Source organism: Gymnodraco acuticeps, unplaced genomic scaffold (genome assembly GCF_902827175.1).
Source record: "Gymnodraco acuticeps unplaced genomic scaffold, fGymAcu1.1, whole genome shotgun sequence".
Taxonomy (NCBI): Eukaryota; Metazoa; Chordata; class Actinopteri; order Perciformes; family Bathydraconidae; genus Gymnodraco; species Gymnodraco acuticeps.
This window is the reverse complement of record NW_022991954.1, coordinates 134,212-156,857: the sequence shown is the minus strand read 5'-3', so window position 1 is coordinate 156,857 and position 22,646 is coordinate 134,212. Positions and strand designations below refer to the sequence as shown.

The 22,646-nt window shown below is 41.5% G+C and overlaps 1 protein-coding gene across 1 annotated transcript in view; it reads left to right on the top strand.

Annotated features, from left to right (window-relative positions):
* Nucleotides 1–9,016: 9,016 nt before the first annotated feature.
* slc49a4 (solute carrier family 49 member 4) overlaps nt 9,017–22,646 on the top strand; it is a 65,979-nt gene continuing 52,349 nt past the window's right edge. The window contains exons 1-2 of the mRNA XM_034200647.1: nt 9,017–9,286; nt 10,549–10,678. Of these exons, the coding sequence (XP_034056538.1) occupies nt 9,064–9,286; nt 10,549–10,678 (353 nt within the window). The 5' untranslated portion in view covers nt 9,017–9,063. The remainder of the gene's footprint in view (nt 9,287–10,548; nt 10,679–22,646) is intronic.

The window sequence follows — 22,646 nt, the reverse complement described above, 5'->3', positions numbered from 1 at the left end:
TTGCCTATAAAAACAACATTAAATAATCAGCTGCATTCATTTCTTATGGCTCTATCTGCAGCTTTTCCAGAGTCATTTCTTATGAGTACATTTCCCCACAGGCCAACAACAGCTTCAACAAAACTATTCCCCTCAAAGAGAAAACCAAACATGCCCTGTTGTCCTGAGAGAGAGAGTGCAGAAGGAAACATCCATTAAACTCAGTGTGCTGCTCTGTGATGCTAGCTCAGATACGTGGCATCTCATCTTGGGTGCAAGGTCATCAATGTTTGGGCTCAGGCTCTGAGCGGAGGAGACCCTCAGGATGGAGTGAAGGTGTGCGTGCAATATACCGGAGGGCCAGATCTAATAGGAATTAGAAATGATCCTGCGGGCCGAAATTAAATCCACCACGGGCCTGATTTGGCCCCCGGGCCTTGAGTTTGACTCATGTGTTCTAATGGATGCCATGGAGGATAATCCCAGTAAAGGACAGGCTGATGGGATCGTGTAGCTCCGTGGAGCACCAGGAGATGTCACTCTTTGCTTTGCAGTAGTGGAGATAAAACAGACCTGACTCAGATCTGCTTTGTTTGGTGACCTGTGTTTTATGCTGGCTCATGAACAGGATATTAAGTCATATTATGAGTACGCTTAAGATCAGGGGTGTCCAAACAGTTTTCACTGAGGGCCACATAAAAAAAATATAGGAAGGGCTCGGCCAATCACTAGAGGTGAGGTGTATTGCCTCATAAGTTACGTTATGAATTAGCGAATTCAATGAAATGTAGGTACATTCTGCTTGATAATTGAATATGCTTAAAGAAAAAAACACAATAGCTTTCCATAGGGTTTGATTTATGTTGAATGTTTTGTTGTTTTTGTTATGCAAATAAGTTATTGGGCTTTTTCTTATCAACTAAGATTTGTTGAAAAAAAACAACTTGAATTGACAGAATTGATTTGAAAAGTGCGATTGATAACACATGAATAACACTGTTATATTAAGATGTACAATATAAGGCAAGCACAAGTTTCACGTGTGGGCTATGTTCAATTATACTTTTAGAATTTGTTGCAGGCCAATTAAAATGAACCGTAGTTTGGACACGCCTGCTTTAGATAATGATGATATGATGAGTTCAAGGGCATTGCAAGAGCCATCAAACACGGCATTTGACAAAGTTTCCCCGGTTTAGAAGTTCCCTCGACAGCCTCCTGCAGATCTGCGATTGTTGCTTTCATGTTTGAAAGGCGCCTTAACTTCATTTTCTTTTTAAGACACAAGATCTTTTTTTTGTTGCAGGGAAATCAAAGAAATGTTGTGTAAGTTCCTCGACTTTTATAACAAAGTTCGGCTGTGTATCTCCCACAGTTGCTATTCTGAAGAAGTGTTTGTTTGGTGAAGTTCACATAAGGAGAGAAACGCTGTGATTACACCTCGCTGTGATTAGGTCGGCACTTGAATCAAAGATATGACATGTTTTTACCCTGCTCATTCCCTTGTGTTTGCGCGCTTTCACTCGCCGTTTTCTCTGTTCTGTATTTAAATACGTTGATAAATATCATCTGGTGTGATTGGTAAGTGTCCATCAGTGGGATCTCAGACTCACTCAGACACTGATTGGAAAAGTCCCGTCATGAGACAAACACTGAATTGTTTGGCCTTTTTGAGATGGAAACATTTTGTCTGTTGTCCTCGGTCAGATTAGTGTGACAGGGTTCATCAATACTGATGAAATAAATCATCCCGTTTGCCGTCACCACTCGTCCTCGTGGTACTCTCCATCGGTCCTCATCACCTGTCACATTAAAGGCGATCTTCATAGCCGGAGAGCACAGACAGAAACACTCGGGACTGAACTTCAATCAAGTACTGAACAAACTTTGTAATGCAGAGTTTTCAAAAGTTCTGAAAGTTCAATCAAAGTGCTTATAATATGAGTTAGATGTTCAGATATATAACCTCTAATATCACTTTTAAACAAGGTTGTACTGCAGCGTTTTGTGTTGAGGGAGCACGAAAGGATTTAAGGAGATGGCTTCTTTTGTTGCCAGGTTTTTCTTAAATCGAAAGAGAAGAATGTTTAGAAAATTGCCAACTAGATGTAGTTGGAGATAGAGACACTTCTACAAAGAAAGAAGGAGTAGGGTGAATAAAAAGTAAGAGCAACAGAGTATTTAGGAGCTGATGGTGTGTTAGTTATTCTCTGGACACTACAGTTTGTACGCTGCCGTGACACTTCAGGGGGTCCGCGGGGTCTTAAAAAGTATTAAAAGTTGATAAATCAATTTAGCGAAAATTAAGGCTATTAAAAAGTATTAACGGGCATTTTCCAAGGTATTACATTCTGTAGCTTGTTTCCAATAAGTATATAAATGGTCCAAAGAGGTTGTATTCTACAGTCTGCCTGAATGTAATCATTGCGTAGTTGTGTAGTATGATTCTGTGTAGTTTATTTATGGCATCCCGTTGGGTTTGACGTCATCTGAACAGGACATCGCACGCTCACTGCTTGATAGCGCGAAGCTCCGTTTACGCCGGTTGTTAAACAACATCGTTATGGGGAAATGCAAGTCTGCGTCCAAATGGTTGGAAGATAAGGAGGAAGGACAATCAATACTGTATAGTCAATGTGAGGTAAAGTGTGTCGCCAAGGTAACCGGTTAGAACTCCAAGTGGCGATGAGGTCTTAGAATGTATGGTAAGGGTCTTAAAAAAGGTTTGACATTGGACTTCAGGATTCCTGCATATACCCTGTTCTTTATCCTTGAACCAAAGCGACAGTGGAAAGCAAAGGTAAAGAGTTAGAGGGCAGATAAATGTTAGCACACACAGACAGTTAGACAAACTGGTATTAGTCTGCTTTAAGCCGGAAGAGTTTTATTTTTAAATGTAGTTCGGGATATTGAACATTCACACTTTTGTGTTAATGAACAAAGCTCATTGTAGAGACAATTGTCATCTGATTTCTGTCAAGATTTGATTAACCTATTCCCTGATCGCATAGTTATTGAAATAAGAATAACTATTAGCAGTTTTGGGTTGTATTTTATTCAGACAAATTCATGTATGGCTTTTTTAAACATTTACAACTCCAATTTTCTTCTAGAAAAATACTTTCCTACTTCTCACAGTGTGGTAGCAGTTTTGTATTTGTGCGCTATCATGTCAGCACAGTATTGAGTCCTGTCTGAATATAGCTGTCATTGCCACACAGGTGGATTTTCTAAATTGTCACAACGATGGTTTGACATTGATAGAGGCCAGAAGCCTGACGGTGAGTGTCAGTGAGTCTCAAATCAGTTTCATAAAGCCAGTTTTTCTTTTTTACTTAGGCCTTGTATAATATTTCTTGGTTTAATATTGTAGGGGAGTTGTCGCATGCCCTTGGATCTGAACATATTATTACATTTGTACTGATTGGTGTTATTCAGTCTTACAAATTGGTGTTAACTCGGTCCTGAAGTTAAGTTTGAATAACGTTACAAACATCCAGTCTTCTCCCTCCAGCCTGCCCACACTTATGTTGAATAAGAATCAGCTGAAGTTTTTAAGCTGTCAAATTTCAAATCTTAATGTAGAAAAACCACGGTATAAAATACTAAATACTTTAACCAAGAATCCCTGTTTGTCCTGCTTCACCCTTTTCATTTTCTCCCGTCACCACCCAGTGGTGGAAGAAGTATTCAGATGCTTTTGTAAAAGTACCTGTGGGGGAAACTTCTGAAGCAATTGGAGTCAGGACTAAAAGAGAGACACGAGGAGAGCTGGAGCTTTGATGGAGTCAGGACTCAGAGAGACACGATGGAGAGCTGGAGCTTTGATGGAGTCAGGACTCAGAGAGACACGAGGAGAGCTGGAGCTTTGATGGAGTCAGGACTCAGAGAGACACGATGAGAGCTGGAGCTTTGATGGAGTCAGGACTCAGAGAGACACGATGAGAGCTGGAGCTTTGATGGCAAACACTGACGGTTTATTTCGAGTTTCGGCCGGAGAATTCACAAGACATGTCACGGAATTGAGATTGTGGTCTGACCACACGGTTGAGATGCCACAATCAATGCTTTAGTAAAAGTACCTATTGTGGGGGAAACTTCTGAAGCAATTGGAGTCAGGACTCAGAGAGACACGAGGAGAGCTGGAGCTCTGATGGAGTCAGGACTCAGAGAGAGACACGAGGAGAGCTGGAGCTTTGATGGAGTCAGGACTCAGAGAGACACGAGGAGAGCTGGAGCTTTGATGGAGTCAGGACTCAGAGAGACACGAGGAGAGCTGGAGCTTTGATGGAGTCAGGACTCAGAGAGACACGAGGAGAGCTGGAGCTTTGATGGAGTCAGGACTCAGAGAGACACGAGGAGAGCTGGAGCTTTGATGGAGTCAGGACTCAGAGAGACACGAGGAGAGCTGGAGTTCTGATGGAGTCAGGACTCAGAGAGACACGAGGAGAGCTGGAGCTTTGATGGAGTCAGGACTCAGAGAGAGACGAGGAGAGCTGGAGCTTTGATGGAGTCAGGACTCAGAGAGACACGAGGAGAGCTGGAGCTTTGATGGAGTCAGGACTCAGAGAGACGAGGAGAGCTGGAGCTCTGATGGAGTCAGGACTCAGAGAGACACGAGGAGAGCTGGAGCTTTGATGGAGTCAGGACTCAGAGAGACACGAGGAGAGCTGGAGCTTTGATGGAGTCAGGACTCAGAGAGACACGAGGAGAGCTGGAGCTTTGATGGAGTCAGGACTCAGAGAGAGACGAGGAGAGCTGGAGCTTTGATGGCAAACACTGACGGTTTATTTGGAGCTTCAGCCGAAGAATTCACAAGACATGTCACGGGCCACGATCTGACCACACGGTTGAGATGCCACAATCAAATCTGAAGAACCCTCCTGTAGCTCCAGGTTTTAACTAGTTCAGAGTGTAATAATCAACATTCTTCAATAGATAGACTAAACAGCTGAGGACACTGAATCACATTTGTTGTCGCTTATGGCTCGGGGTCATGTACACCCCGAGAAGGATGTGTTCCAGGTGTCCCCACAACAATAACTATCTCTGACAGAGAGTTGCCCGGTCACAAGCTGGCAACAACAATGCGCCCAAGCTGCCCCTCCTTAAGAGAGATAGCAGCAATACTCAGGCCGTAGACCTGTGCCGTGGGAAAGGAGTCAGTGAAAAGAGAAAATGATGAACTGTGTCGACCATTGAATACCTACCTAAGCAAATGATCCCCCAACACCTATACATTATTGTCAAATTACTTTATTACAAGTAAAAGTCCTGCATTCAAAAAAGTACTATAATAAGTATTATCAGCTAAATGGTCTTGAAGTATAAAAAGTCAAAGCAATCATTGTGCAGGAAAATGTCCTTTAGATGTGTATATAATTATATTTATACATGTGACATTTCTAGATGATATCGTTGCATCACTTAGCATTTCACTGTTGTAGACAAACACAGTTCTGATTGACTTTGTGTCAAATGTTTTAATATCTTGAGTCTTTTGTGACTTTTTTGTTTATTTTACAATAATGAACAGAAGCAGACATCCTGGGTAAAAATAAATGCTTACTATGTTGTAGAAAATATGATGCATAATATACATACATACAAAACGTACTTGCACACACATCTATACAATCGTATACACATGTATCTCCTTAGATGCTCCAACAGTATGTGTAACATTATTTCCATTTTGAATGCCGTGTAGTCTCCTGAGCTCACAGACACTCAGCCGTGTCTCAGACAGGCCGTCTTGGAGGGATATTTTAAAGAACATCTGTCTCACACCGCTCAGTCTGAAGCTGCACAAGTGCGACTGTACTTTGACACGTGCTGGACTCTGTCTGTTTCTACCATCATCAGAAATAATTACACCTCATTTTCATTCCTTAGCATGTCATTATCTCATCAGATATTATTAAATGCTTCATTACTCTGTTTTTACGCCGACTTTGTTGTTTAACATCTGATACAGTGTGTTAGTAATAGGCAAGGCAAGGCAATTTCATTTATATAGCACTTTTCAGCACGTGGCGATTCAACGTGCTTTACAGATTCAAAGCAAACGACATTTAAGAACAAATACAGCACAAATACATTATTAAAAAGGCATTTAAAAACAGGCATAATAAGCAAAGGTAATGAAATAAATAAAATAAATAAACACAGCAGGTACAGAATACATGACTGAAAGGCATACTGTAGTGTGAGTATGGGCAGCTCAATTAAAAGCAGCGGCAAATAGGTGTGTTTTTAGTCGGGATTTAAAAATAGGAAGTGTTTCGGCGGACGTGCACGATTTGATAAAAGCTGCTTTTAGTGGTTATCCTCGGAACAGAGAGCAGACCCGACCCAGAAGACCTGAGACTCCTGGATGCTTCATAGTGATGGAGTAGGTCGTCTATATACCTCGGTCCTAAGCCATTTAGTGATTAAAACTAGCAGTAGTATTTTAAAATCAATTATTTGGCCGACTGGAAGCCGGTGTAATGATCTCAGAACCGGAGTGATGTGATCCACTTTTCTAGTGTCAGTGAGGACTCGAGCAGCGGCGTTCTGAATCAGCTGCAGCTTTCTGATAGAGTATTTAGTGAGCCCTGTGAATACACTATTGCAGTAGTCGAGTCTACTGAAAATAAAAGCATGGACAAGTTTTTCTAAATCCTGTTGCGACATTAGTTTTTCAATCCTTGATATATTCTTCAGGTGATAGTATGCAGACCTAATGACTGTTGTAATGTGACTGTTGAAACTCAGGTCTGAGTCCATCACTACACCCAGATTTCTTGCTTTGTGAGTTACTTTGTAGTCTGCCGACTGAAGCTCTGTGATTACTTTTAATCGGTCCTTCTTTGCTCCAAAAACAATTATCTCAGTTTTTTGTTTGTTTAATTGGAGAAAGTTCTGAGTCATCGTCAATGATGTGCTCAATGCACTTGCTCAGTGTTCTAATCGGAGAGTAGCCTCCCGGTGTAATTTTAAAATAAATCTGGGTATCGTCTGCATAGATGTGATAGCTTAGATCGCCCTTTTTAATAATTTCAGCCAGAGGTAGCATATAAATATTAAAAAGCAAAGGTCCTAAGATGGAGCCTTGAGGAACCCCGCATGACATATTTATCAGGGTTGATTTGTAATTGCCTGTTGAGACAAAGTTTGTTCTGTCCTTCAAGTAGGAGCTAAACCAGTTTAGAGCTGTTGCTGAAACTCCCACCCAGTTTTCAAGACGGTCTAACAATATGTTGTGGTCAACAGTATCAAAGGCAGCGCTGAGATCTAATAATACTAACACTGATATTCTGCCACTGTCTGTGTTCAAATGTTCACCTCAAGTGAAGTCTCAGTGCTGTGGTTAGGTCGAAAGCCCGACTGAAACACATCAAAACCGCCAGTTAAAAACATTAAATTACTATAGGAACCACACAACTTTTACTTTTCTGTAAAATGTGCCACAAACTTATGATTACTGATTGTATTAGTCTACATCCTCTTGAGGTCACAAGGTCACAGCACCATGTTCAGGTGGAAGATTTATTTTTGGTTGAATGCCATCGCCCATTAAATCTGTTTAAATCCCATGGCTGGATGCCAAAATGCAACAGAATTAGTTTTGAGTTTTATTATGACTATGCCATTACATAAAAGGCATTTTAGTTCTTTAAAAAGAGAGTGACCTCGAGTTGTTTTGTGTGATTTATACATCTACATATTTCCAAAGAGCACCTTAAACTAAACTTGTTCTGAGTGCAGAGAGTCCTCCTACCCAGACAATGTTTTAACTCCTGATTAGGTTGTTTTCTGAACCTTTTAAAGGCGTCACAGTCCTCCACCTGAGTGTCGTGCAACGTCCCTGCAACAGCTGGCAGCAGAAATCTCATCTATGTTCAGGGACATCGTTGAGTTAAATATCATATGGGATCAGATTTCCATTAATTTACTTATAGTAGATTTTCAAGGTCACTGCGGATGCACACAATTCAGACTCAACCTTCCAGAGACAGAAAACGTCATGACAGAAGCTGAAAGCAGCCGAGCTGAGAGAAATAGATTTGCCACATCTGGGTAGCTGTTAGACTTTAATGAGATAGATACACCTAAGTACCTTCAGTGTCTGGTGTCACCATTATAATAACCTTATTGTTATTCTTTAACATGCGGAAATGTATTTGGAGTGTGAACCCTCATTACACCATTATAATAACGGACATCGAGTGGTGCAAGGATGAGTTTTAAAACCCAGAAATGAGTCAGCATTTTACCACTTTTGGTTCCATGTCTCCCAAATCAACGGTTTTCTGAATTTGCTTTTGGTTAGATGCCTGAAATAGATCTGTGATTAACACAAGCTGAAGATATTAACGTTTTGTTCAACAACATAAAATACATCAGTAAATACCCCACTCAATATACAGTACGTCTTAAAAAAAATCAGTTGCTAACAAGTGTAAATGAGACTATTGAACGTCATCGCTCCGCACATTAGCCACCTTTAGCTTAGCTTTGGAAGTCATGTGATTGTGACTTTTATACTTCTGGTGATTTCGTTTTTAGCTTAAAAAGAGGTTTTAATATGTGGAGATTATCTTGCTGGACGTAACGTGCAAGTATCACAAAAACGTTTGTTTGGCACACATCTTATTTCTGCAATATTCCAAAATCCAATGAAAAAATTCCATTGCTTTTAGTCAAGGGACCCAGGGCAATTCTAACTGCTAATGCTAACTACAACATAAGTCGTCACTGCCACACTTTATTGGCTGTCCATTATGCAGGAGATATGTTTTTAAAATTTTAAATGTTCTTATATTTTGATTGAAGACACATAAGACATGTGGTACATTGATAGGAACCTGAGTTACAAATGTTCCACAGTTCAAAGCTACTAGTGTTCAGCAGTCTCTACTACTGTCCATCAGACTAAAGAAATGTTTTTAATATAACAACACTACTTTCCAACAACCTGGTGATGTTCTTCCTTTTTGTTTTGCTGTTTCTGGTAAATTAAAATGATTTCCTCCTCCCTCCTGTAACAGGTTGATACACGGGGGCCAGTTGCTGAATGGTTTGGCTGGCCCTACCATAATGAGCGCCGGCCCCTTCCTCTCCACCACATGGTTCGCCCCGGACCAGAGAGCCACAGCGACGGCCGTGGCCTCCCTCTTCTCCTACCTGGGGGGCGCTGCTTCCTTTATAATCGGACCTCTGGTGGTCCCGGCCCCCAACAACACCCAGACGTTCACCTCTACGGTATCAGTGGGTGACGAGAACTTCATCCGAGAAAGAATCCAGATGGTTATGTATGCAGGTACTAATGGAAAGCGAGAACTTCAGAGCAGTGGCGGTTCTAGACCAATTTTACTGGGGGGGCCAGTTATTTCATGAGGGGCACAATAAAAGCAGGTTAAAAAGACAAAGACAGTATAAAGTAATTGTGTAAAATAAACATAAAATACAGTCAATAGGCGCTTTCACACCAAGTACTTTGCCGTACTTAGTTCATGAGAACTTAGTTCATGAGAACTCTTTAGTTCTCATGAACTAAGTACAGATCGCGTTCACACCGGAATAAGTCCCTGAGGGAGGATTAGGCAAATGAAGCCGCTGACGTCACTTCTTCTTCTTCTGCTTTGGGTTTACTGGCAGGCCGCAAACAACTTCACGGCGTATACTGCCACCCGAAGTCCCCGGCCGGAAGTCCCCGGAGCTGGGGACTGGCTTCAGTAGAAGCTGCAGTTTTTTTCATTTAGAGTATTTGTTTTAGTAACTTTTTAATTAAAAAACATAAACAGTATTTGCTTTTATAAGGTAATGAACAGTTTAATCTCCACTGTACATTCGGGTCTCTGATTTGATTTAGTTCCAATAAATCGTAATATCGTAACCTTTTTTTTTGATGGGGGCCACAGGGGGGGTCCCTTGTCAGTGTTACAAGGGCACTGGCCCCTGCTGCCCCCCCTGTAGAACCGCCCCTGCTTCATAGGGCACGAAGGATCGATAGCACGTCATTTCTACATCATGTCAGCCCCGTCTAGGGACATAAAACATAAAAACAATCAGGCCGGGGGATCCAAAAATGTTGCACAAATGCCAAAAAAGCCCAATTACACTGTTCATAACCGCCCGCTGTAAAATTAGATCGCTGCGACTGTTATGCTTAACTGACTCAGAAAATTAAAAGCCCGCCGAAAGGAGAAACAAGCGCGTTGTAATAGATTGAGGCTGCAGCTTTTTGTTCAACCCAAGGTAGTATAATTATTAAGTTTCAAAAGGACAAAGCAGACACCCGTGTGTGCAACTAAAGTTTTAGAGGTCATCGAAAGAAAGATCAAAACGTCAGATTGATGTGAGGGAAAGAATAACCAATCAAAGTTTGAGAGGTTAAGAAATGGCAATGGAGCTTTTACAAAACAACCAAATAGTAAAAAAGTGTTATTAACCAGTGCTTGTCTAAGTTTCATGAGTCTTTTAGATGTAACAGTGACTATTTTAAAAGGTGAAATGAGTCTGACTGTCTTATATTTGTAATAACAAGAATGTATTTTATCTTTTGTCCCTGTTCTCCGGCAGAGTTAGCAGTGATTGCTTTGCTCTTCGTGGCCGTCCTGATTTATTTCCCGGCCCGTCCACCCGTCCCTCCCAGTGTGGCGGCTGCGAGCCAGAGACTCAGTTACAGGAGCAGCATCTGCAGACTTCTGAGGTACAACCACACACACACACACACACACACACACACACACACAACACACACACAACACACACACACACACACACACACACACACACACACACACACACACACACACACACACACACACACACACACACCTGGTGAAGGACACACAGCACACACACAGTTTTCACCTCTTTAAGACTCCAGGCTGAAAGAGTACCTAGATCCTATTTTGAGCCATTTTCTCACAACATTTCTTGATGTAAGGAAACATGCCACAAGACAACTCCTAAAATCCTTTTGTGTTTAAAGAGGACATATTATGCTAATTTTTCAGGTTTCATATTTGTATTTTGTGCCTCTACTATTTTGAGCCCTGTCTGCTCTGATTGGTTAGCTAGCCGACTCTGCTGTGATTGGGCAACCGCATAGAGATGTCCCGCCTCTTAGGCTATGTTACAGCAGTAAACAAAGGAGTCCAATGGTGGAATTTCAGGCAGGGGGGGAGTGTGTGGGAGAGAAACTCCCTCTGGAGGAAACTTTATGATTTTAGCCTTTGCAGACCATTTACATGCACAAAAACCCCAAAGCATAACAAGGCCTCTTCAAAAACCGTAGTCCACAAACCAATCATATACGTCACGGTGACTACCTCCTCTCTTTATACACAATCTATGGTTGGCACTATTATTTCCATACATTATTCAGTATGCCTTACTTGACGTGTCCATGATTACATTTGGGTTGTAGACGTGTGAAGCAAGTGAGGACTGCATTTGAAAATAATTCTCAGATGCTGTTTTGTTTTACGACCTTAGACTAAGGGAGCAGATTTGTCTTATTTGCTGAGGCATTGCGTGCTGCTTGTCTCTGAAAGTTGAAGTGACAGAGTCTTGCGCTGGAGAAGGATGAGGAATCTTAATGAAGGGGGTCTGCCACTCACCATCTGCTTGGGTTGTTATCAAAGAAACCCCAGCCTCTCCCTCTAGATTAATTACTAAGCTATAATACACTGGTTGCTTCTGAAATCAACATCATCTTCTGCATCGGGGTCAACCTTCAGTGTATTCTTAAAGCGGCACTCATGCATGCGGTTACAGAAAGAAAGTCTATGATGACAAGGTCTTAAATCCCACTAGGGATGCATTTATTGATGTTTCACAATCACCACCTTTGTTTATTTCCTCTCCGGGAAAGGCATAAGGGAAGAGCTTAGAGAGGAGGTAGAGACGGAGATTGAATCACTCTCCAGAGATACCCTGAAGACTGCAGCCTGTCACCAGGGGCGTCTATTTGTCAAAACAAGTTCACAACTAGAAGGCCTATTTTACTAGTGTGCCAAATAATAAAATATTAACCTGTGTTTCTTATCAAATATAGGCAGTGGCCTTTCTAGACCAATTCTTCTGGGGGGCTAGTTAAGGGGGACGCATTAAATGTGGGACAGAAAGACAATATTTAGGATGTCAACGCTTTTAGGTTAGTATAAAGTCCTAGTGCACAAAAGAACAACCTAAGAGACCATGATTTCATTATTGTGTCAGTAACTTAGTTAAAAAGTTATTAAAAACCAAACAAAACACATTTTTGTTGACTTCAGCTTAAAGCACACTGTCTGTTGAACACTATCACAATTGATTTAATCAGACCCTTCTTTCGGAGGGTGTTCAAAGGAGGATCCAAGTAAGTAAGTAAGTAACAGGGTTCTTACGGTCATTAAAAACCTGGAAAAGTCATGGAAATTCAAAATGCAAATTCCAGGCCCTGGAAAAGTTATGGAAAACAACATGTTTCAACTTTGGTTACATTTCCATGGACAAGTCATATAAATGTAACCGAAGTTGCATCAAATATCATTTATATTTGAGCTAATCGCCGAAATAGTAATACTATAATGATAATAATGAATACTGTATCGTATAGTAATGAAACGTAAAATGGCATTTAACTGTCGAGGTGTTTTGCTGGTGAGAGATGTTTACAATCACGCCCTCTAGTCTACAGTGGCTTTAGGAGCTAGTAAGCCTACTATTTGATTTGTTTTAGATAGGCACAACATGTTTCATATGCAGACCTTATTTTCCAGCTCACCATGTTAAAATAAAAATGTTTCAGTGGTACCGCTGAGAAAGAGTAATTTTTTTGGTCATGGAAAATTAGGTAAAGGTCCTGGAGAAGTCATTGAAAAGTCATTAAAAATCATTGGTGAAAAAGTGTATGAACCCTGAAGTAAGTAACATTTATTTATAAAGCGCTTTTCACAGACAAAGTGCTTGACAAAGCCTTAAAACATCATACGAATAAAGACGTGCTAAAAACACAATACATTGTGAAACACACAATAGAAACACAATATACAATAAGATAGAATAAAAGCACACAAGTTACCCAAACGCCTGCCCAAACAGGAATGTCTTTAAATGACATTTAAAAGAGTCTACAAGCCTAGTCCAAGACCTTGCGTAAGCCTACCTTATGCAATGAGAAGATTGTTCACATATCGCTCTTGTGTCTTCCCATAACACCGTTGAAACAAGCATCCCACATTTATTATCCATACTTTAGTCCTGGTTGCAGGTTTTTCTCAAGATAAATTACTTTGTAAGCTCGTCTTACCATTGTTTAGTTTTATATTTGTAGCTGCTCCACCGTTAGATGCTGACCCGTGTTGGAGCTAACATTCACGTCTCTTCTGTCCTTCTTCCACACTGCCACCACATTTATCCACATTATATAAATGAATCTGAATGTAGGGGACATCATAGGCTATTTCTTTTTTGTAATATATTTCCTATTGACGTTTGGCAGCAAACAATTACACAGTGTTTTTTCAAGACATAGCAATTGTACATCTTCAGTTTGTCTGTCCGAAATGCCTTAATACAATATAGTAAAAAGTACAAACAATACGAACATTAGGGAGTGATCCTAACCCTAACCCTAAAAATAAAATCTCGCCTACACAGTACATTTCTCTGAGTAAAATGTACTCAAATTGAAGAACATTTTACTCTAAAAATATTACATTTGGTCCCAACCTATATAGAGTAAAATGTACTCTTTGTTCAGAGTTGTATTTTTAGAGTTCATTTTACTCTATTATGTGCTTACATTTGACTCTGCTTAATGGTTATTTACTCTATGTAGTGTATATTAAAACAACTCTACTGCCATTTTACTCATAATAGAAGGTCATTTTACTCCCAATCGAATGTCATTTTACTCCACATAGAAGGTAATTTTACTCAGAATAGAATACATGAGCCATAATGATCTTTATATTAAAAAAGGTCAATAAACCAAAGTGCTTAAGGAACATGAGTGGGCTTGTGTGAAGCTGACAATTGAGCGGCCCGACGACCAAGCAAGGAGGCAGAGGCAGAGAGTTCAAATACAACCCGGTGTGGGCATTTATTCATCGCTGTGGTTCATGATACAAAGCCTCAATATGACTGTCTCACGTGAACACAGTCACTCACCAGCAACAAGGACCTCACACACACTAACAGGAAAACAGAACCTAAATACACACAGGACTAATCAAACCAACAAGACACAGGTGAGGAGGGAGGAGAAACACAGGGCACCAGGTGAACACAATCACCAGCAACAGACAAGACGGGAGGGGGAACACTTTTCAAACTACAACAGGAAACAGAGACAGACCGTGACAAATAGATGCATAAATGACATAGATTCACATGCTTCCTGTGCAATGTTTTAGCGTGGAACAAAGTAATATACTTCGCCAATAATGAAGCTATATAATCCGTAACGGAGACCGAGATCTACGGCTCCAGAGATCACCTCCGTTACAGCGGGTCATGGTTTAACTCCAATAGAATTTACTCTGCATTTTTGATCGCACTCTAGAAGCTATGAGTAATAAATACACTCCAAAATGATTAAATATCACTATTTCAGAGCAAAATAGTAATTACTCTGGAAAAAATACTCACCAATATTTCCTGTGTATGAGGTTTTACGAAATCAGTCCACTTTCTCCATCGTATCATTGGCTATTTCAAAGAGTGATGGGCACATGTCCCCACTGTAATTGCCCTTCACTCGTTCCACCAGGGCAGTCTTGGTCCAGCAGCCACTGTTTGCCTTGCTTGTGGAGGAATGTTGCCTATGGCAGTGGCCGCAGATTAAAGGGGAAGGACACTCTGGGTGAGGGTAGCCGGGGAGTTGGCCTTGTTGGCTACACTCGGTCCCCTGCAGAATGAAATATCTTCACTGCAGTGCCATGCGGTCCACAGTCCTCTGAGCAGCGCAGTGAGGCTTAACTCCCTGTAAGAGCTCCCTTGGAGAGATGACAGGAACCGGGCTGATAGCAACCCAATGCATGGTTCTGGACAGATGTACACGCACACACACACACACCACACACTACACACACACACACCACACACACACACCACACACACACACACACACACACACACACACACACACACACACACACACACACACCACACACACACACAACACACACACACACACACACACACACACACACACACACACACACACAGACCGGCCAACTTAACTAGGCCATGCAGCTGGGAGGGTTTCTGTTCCACCAGTGATAGGCAGCTTTCCAGTGAGGCTGTATCTCAATCCAGCAGCATCTAGACTTATAGATATCCTGCAGGGACGGAGCAAACAGAAAACTGATTTCCGAGTCTAATGTTTCCATATGCACTCATGCAGGTAGCAGACAAACCCTTTAGAAACAAAGGAATACAACTTTAAAGAGCCATGCATTTATATTTAATACTGAAAGATTGAATGGCTCGGTTAAAGGGGCCCCATTATGCTAATGTTCAGGTGTATATCAGTATGTAGTGTCTCTACTTTAAAGAGTCCTCTCCTGCTGATGTTCAGGTGTATATCAGTGTGTAGTGTCTCTACTTTAAAGAGTCCTCTCCTGCTAATGTTCAGGTGTATATCAGTATGTAGTGTCTCTACTTTAAAGAGTCCTCTCCTGCTGATTTTCAGGTGTATATCAGTATGTAGTGTCTCTACTTTAAAGAGTCCTCTCCTGCTGATGTTCAGGTGTATATCAGTATGTAGTGTCTCTACTTTAAAGAGTCCTCTCCTGATGATGTTCAGGTGTATATCAGTATGTAGTGTCTCTACTTTAAAGAGTCCTCTCCTGCTGATGTTCAGGTGTATATCAGTATGTAGTGTCTCTACTTTAAAGAGTTCTCTCCTGCTGATGTTCAGGTGTATATCAGTATGTAGTGTCTCTACTTTAAATAGTCCTCTCCTGCTGATGTTCAGGTGTATATCAGTATGTAGTGTCTCTACTTTAAAGAGTCCTCTCCTGCTGATGTTCAGGTGTATATCAGTATGTAGTGTCTCTACTTTAAAGAGTCATCTCCTGCTGATGTTCAGGTGTATATCAGTATGTAGTGTCTCTACTTTAAATAGTCCTCTCCTGCTGATGTTCAGGTGTATATCAGTGTGTAGTGTCTCTACTTTAAAGAGTCCTCTCCTGCTGATGTTCAGGTGTATATCAGTGTGTAGTGTCTCTACTTTAAAGAGTCCTCTCCTGCTGATGTTCAGGTGTATATCAGTATGTAGTGTCTCTACTTTAAAGAGTCCTCTCCTGCTGATGTTCAGGTGTATACAGTGCTGGAATTGGGCCGGTACTCACCGGTACGCAGTACCGGCACTTCTGGTTCTGACCCATGGAGTACCGGCACTTCTTGCTCAGTACCGGCATGCTGGCGGTACTCCGGTACTCATGCACCGTGCCAGTACTCAACACTCTCCCGCCGTTCTTATTATACATCCATATATATATATACAGCCGCCCGGTACTCAGTAGATGCGTCATGAGGTGCCGAACGGACATTCTCATCGCTCTAACCGCTGGAGTTTCACAGCGGCTGTCAGCTGTTTACTCCTGTCATTCAAACAGAACGTGCTGGAGAGGGGGCGGGGCTTATCTTCTCCATGTAAATACTGTGGTGGAAACGACTATGTCAAAATTAACCTATTTGACCGTGATTTAATAGTAATACACGTTTCAAAATAATAATAATAATAATAATAATGCCGAAGTAACAACATACTGAAAACTGTTAGTAAAACCATGTTTTAATGCTTTACAATTTACATACCTAGATGCACGTGTGTTGTGTTTATGCAGTGCAACTCCCACCCAGTGGGTGGCTATGTAGAGTGATAGAACAGAGCAGGCACGCCCCCGAGAGAAGGAAAGCAAGTCACGTCACAAATTAGCATTTCTAAAATGTTAGCATGGATTAATAAAAGTGCAAAAAGACAGCGGTTGTCGCCGGAAGAAACTTCAAATACAGAGAATGCTGTGCCCGTGTTGGAAATTGTGTCTGATGGGGAGCTTTCTTTGGTTGATCCTCCTGCTCCAAGTTCTAGTGCATTAGCATTAGCACTAGCTCCGCCGCCTCCTCCAGAGCCTCTAACGTTAGCTGCTGCTGGCGCAACTGCCACCACCAACACCGGGCAAAGCGATGCACCTGACTGCTGGACAACGGACCAGGTGCAATATTTTTGCAAGACCAATGCATGGCTCCTTCTTAAAGATAAGAAGCTAGGATGTCGGATATGCAGAGATGTCAAATCTTTGGGAATACACACTGGACAAGGACTGAAACTGTCAACTGAATGGGGTGAGTGTGCAGTGTCTCATTTCGGTGTTGACAAGGGCAAACAACAAGCTAGCCTGATAAACAAAATCAAAGAACATAAAGAATCACAAGCCCATGTAAAAGCTGCTGACATCCTTACATCTGCTTCACGTGAAACTATTCAACATCAAGTGCAGTCTATGCATAAATCTGAATTAGACACCACTATCAGAGTTTTTCGAACGGCATATAAAATTGGCAAACATAGCCGGCCATTCACAGACATGCCAATTGATTTGAATGTACAGAAACTGAATGGGCTGAACGTGGGCAGGGTTTTGCACTCCAATAAAACCTGTGGCGAAATCATCGACCACATAGCTCATGAGCTGAAGAAAAAAATGGCAAAAGACATTACAGAAAACCAAAGAAAACTCTGTGTTTTGGTCGATGAATCTACCACTATTAGTGGTAAAACGGTGCTTGTTGTGTGTCTACGCTCAGCATTAGCTGATGCTGAGCCCGAAACGTTTTTTTGGGAGCTGATCGAGTTGGATGGAACAACGGCTGATGACATCACAAAGGCATTAATGGAGTGTCTTGGAAGAGATTTTAACGAGGACTTTTTAGGTCAGTGTTTCGTTTCTTTTGCATGTGATGGGGCTTCAGTCATGCTAGGGAAGAGAACAGGCGTTGCTACCCAGTTGTGTAGTAAATTCCCAAGCCTGTTTGTGTGACACTGCTCCAATCATCGTCTAGAGCTGGCAGTTGGGGATGTGGTCAAGGAGGTCTCAGGGCTCAATCATTTCCAGATCTTTTTTGACAAACTCTATTCCTTGTTCCATGCCTCCCCCAAAAATCAGAGGCAGTTAGCGCAGTGTGCGCAAGCAGTCGGACAGCGTCTCCTGGTGATAGGGCGTGTTTTGTCCATCCGCTGGGTGGCTTCAAGTGAAAGGAGCGTCAGAGCAGTCTGGGAAAACATGATCACTTCACAAATGCTGCAAACGACACGAGCAGGGATTCCAGAGACAGAGCAAAGTACAAGGGCCTGGATGATGTGCTCACATCTGCAACGTTTGTCAGCAATCTGGGACTGATGTACGATGCGCTCACAGAGCTCAGCGACCTCTCTCGGCAACTCCAAAAAAGAGAGATGACACTGCCTACAGCAGATAGGCTCTTAACTCGAGAAATACGAGTTTTTGAATCCATGGTCACCATGCCTGGCCCACACATGACTACAGTTCATACAGCTATAGCTGAGAAGTCCTTCAAGGGTGTTGCCCTGCGTGAGAATGGCAGGCTTGTACAGATTCATGCAGGTCAGTTTTTCCGCAGTATGGTAGAGAATCTGAGACACAGAATGACTTCCACAACCTCCTCTCATGTCAGCACAAGAGAAATCCCATTACATGGCCGGGAGGCCCGGGACAATCAGCTAATCCAGGACATGAAAGTTATCCATCCTGGAAGTTGGCCTGAAGAGGAGTTAGACGTACAGTATGGGGACGTAGAGGTGCTACGTTTGTGCGAAGTGCTGAAAGTGGACAGAAGAGAGACTGTTCAGGGCTTTCGCGAATACAAGGAAACCAGGGCATCCCGTACACCTGCTGCCATGGAGCCTCTACTGAAAGCAGTCCGAACCATCGCTGTCTCCACTAGTGAGTGTGAGCGGGCATTCAGCTGCATGAACGATATCCTTACTGCAAAAAGGAATGCTCTCTCTGTCAGCCGACTGTCCAGCCTGGTTTTCATTAAATGTAATGGACCATCACTAGGACAGTTCAATCCGGAACAGTATGTGAGGTCCTGGCTGGCAAAGGGAAGGAGAAGTGCTGATGAAAGAGCCTGTCCAGCTCCAGCCCCTAATACTGATGTCCCCAAGGCCTTCTGGAGCCTTTTCTAACAATGTGAAGTATATTGCAAAGCAGCTCACCCAGTGAGAAGACTTTTGGCATAATGTGCCGATTTGTACAGATCCTGGAGATAGAAGGACTTCAGACCAACCAGGGAGTTATCTGATCAACTTGGTGTTCAATGTAACTCTTTACCATGGCTCAGACTTTGTTACTTGCAGTTACAGTTTCTCATTTTAGATTGTGCAAATTTTGCATTTGTTTTTACATGTTCTTTGTTCATGCTCTTTATCATTTTTCTGAGTTGGAAAGTTAGATTGCATCATAGTTTACTTTATACATATTTGTATTCTTCAGTGGTGAAGTATATTGCAAAGCAGCTCAGCCATGTGAGAAGACTTTTGGCACTTTTTCGTTTTTCGTTTTCTGAGTTGGAAAGTTAGATTGCATTCAAAATGTACAGGAATACTTAATTTTGTTAAAGCTTTTTATAAAAAATGCTTCTGACCAGAGCTTTGTTTCCGTGTCATTAATGTTGAACACCACCAGAGGGGCTCTCACCTGAAAGGTCTCTGCTTCATGTGTCTTCAGCAGAAGATCTAGACTTTGATTGCTATATTTTCAGTTAATATTGACCTTACTGAGCTTTAGCCATATCCGCTGCCTATCATAAAAAATGTTAAGTACAGTGAACCTTTCTAAAATATACAGTAGTAAAGAGACAAACCCACCAGCATTATAGTAGCCAAATTCTTGTTTGTGGGCTGTATATATAAAATTGACTTGAAAAAGTTGCTGATTTTAGAGTACTGGCACCTTTTTCATTCCAATTCAAGCACTGGGTGTATATCAGTATGTAGTGTCTCTACTTTAAAGAGTCCTCTCCTGATGATGTTCAGGTGTATATCAGTATGTAGTGTCTCTACTTTAAAGAGTCCTCTCCTGCTGATGTTCAGGTGTATATCAGTATGTAGTGTCTCTACTTTAAAGAGTTCTCTCCTGCTGATGTTCAGGTGTATATCAGTATGTAGTGTCTCTACTTTAAATAGTCCTCTCCTGCTGATGTTCAGGTGTATATCAGTATGTAGTGTCTCTACTTTAAAGAGTCCTCTCCTGCTGATGTTCAGGTGTATATCAGTATGTAGTGTCTCTACTTTAAAGAGTCCTCTCCTGCTGATGTTCAGGTGTATATCAGTGTGTAGTGTCTCTACTTTAAAGAGTCCTCTCCTGCTGATGTTCAGGTGTATATCAGTGTGTAGTGTCTCTACTTTAAAGAGTCCTCTCCTGCTGATGTTCAGGTGTATATCAGTATGTAGTGTCTCTACTTTAAAGAGTCATCTCCTGCTGATGTCCAGGTGTATATCAGTATGTAGTGTCTCTACTTTAAAGAGTCCTCTCCTGCTGATGTTCAGGTGTATATCAGTATGTAGTGTCTCTACTTTAAAGAGTCCTCTCCTGCTGATGTCCAGGTGTATATCAGTATGTAGTGTCTCTACTTTAAAGAGTCCTCTCCTGCTGATGTTCAGGTGTATATCAGTATGTAGTGTCTCTACTTTAAAGAGTCCTCTCCTGCTGATGTTCAGGTGTATATCAGTGTGTAGTGTCTCTACTTTAAAGAGTCCTCTCCTGCTGATGTTCAGGTGTATATCAGTGTGTAGTGTCTCTACTTTAAAGAGTCCTCTCCTGCTGATGTTCAGTTCTATATCAGTATGTAGTGTCTCTACTTTAAAGAGTGCTCTCCTGCTGATGTTCAGTTCTATATCAGTATGTAGTGTCTCTACTTTAAAGAGTCCTCTCCTGCTGATGTTCAGTTCTATATCAGTATGTAGTGTCTCTACTTTAAAGAGTCCTCTCCTGCTGATGTTCAGGTGTATATCAGTATGTAGTGTCTCTACTTTAAAGAGTCCTCTCCTGCTGATGTTCAGGTGTATATCACTATGTAGTGTCTCTACTTTAAAGAGTCCTCTCCTGCTGATGTTCAGGTGTATATCAGTATGTAGTGTCTCTACTTTAAAGAGTCCTCTCCTGCTGATGTTCAGTTCTATATCAGTATGTAGTGTCTCTACTTTAAAGAGTCCTCTCCTGCTGATGTTCAGGTGTATATCAGTATGTAGTGTCTCTACTTTAAAGAGTGCTCTCCTGCTGATGTCCAGGTGTATATCAGTATGTAGTGTCTCTACTTTAAAGAGTCTTCTCCTGCTGATGTTCAGGTGTATATCAGTGTGTAGTGTCTCTACTTTAAAGAGTCCTCTCCTGCTGATGTTCAGGTGTATATCAGTATGTAGTGTCTCTACTTTAAAGAGTCCTCTCCTGCTGATGTTCAGGTGTATATCAGTATGTAGTGTCTCTACTTTAAAGAGTCCTCTCCTGCTGATGTTCAGGTGTATATCAGTATGTAGTGTCTCTACTTTAAAGAGTCCTCTCCTGCTGATGTTCAGGTGTATATCAGTATGTAGTGTCTCTACTTTAAAGAGTCCTCTCCTGCTAATGTTCAGGTGTATATCAGTACGTAGTGTCTCTACTTTAAAGAGTCCATTCCTATATAACACACTACAGGAAAGGGAAAACCCCAAAAAGCATCATAGGGTCTCTTTAATTTTAAGTCTCATTGCATTTATCAGTTCCCTTAACTGATTCAAATTTAAATACTAACATAAATCCACTGTGTGCTGCGATCGTGTTTTAATTATCTCAGACTTTGAAGCCTTTAGTGTATTAATAATCACCACCAGTCACAGACAGACAGGTACAATTAAGGGATGCATGGATCCAGATTTGTCTTTTACAAAACAATACCTCGACATTCCTGATCATATCCCAGTGCTCTTTGTTCAAATGCCTCACTGAATTAACCACATTTTATTACATCACATGTCATTTATCCAAAGCAACTTACATACACTTTAATACCGGACACTATGGGGACAATTTAGGGTTAAGTATCTTCCCCAAGGTCACTTTGACATGTCGACTGCAGAGGCTGGGGATCGAACCATTGACTCTCTGATTGGTAGACGCCCATTAACTGTTATCTTTCTTTTTTTCTTGCTTGTAAAGCGCTTTGAGCTCCAGGAAAAGCGCTATATATGTAGTATTATTATTATTATTACTTGCTGTGTGACTAAAAATGAGATTTCTTCCATGATCTAATAAATGCAGCATAAATAATTTGTAATGACATTGATGAGTAAACTGTATTTAAAGTGGATTGGTCACATGTGGATGATACCTGATCTGCTTAAAAATATCAGTATGGAGCCATCGGATTGAACCAGTTTGCATCCAGGAGCTGACACTATGCTTACATTCTGTAGCCTCATCAATTACATGAGGTGGAAGCCAACTAGTCAGTTACTCTGCCTGATACACGTGTTTCTGTTCATCCATTTAGACTGTCAGAGTCTGAGCATAGATACTGGTTAATGATGTTCAGCATCATGTGTGCTTCCAGCTGTTCACATCTGCCTCCTCAGCAGCAGTGTAATTAGAGCCTGAATGTCTTTGCACGAGGTGTAAAAG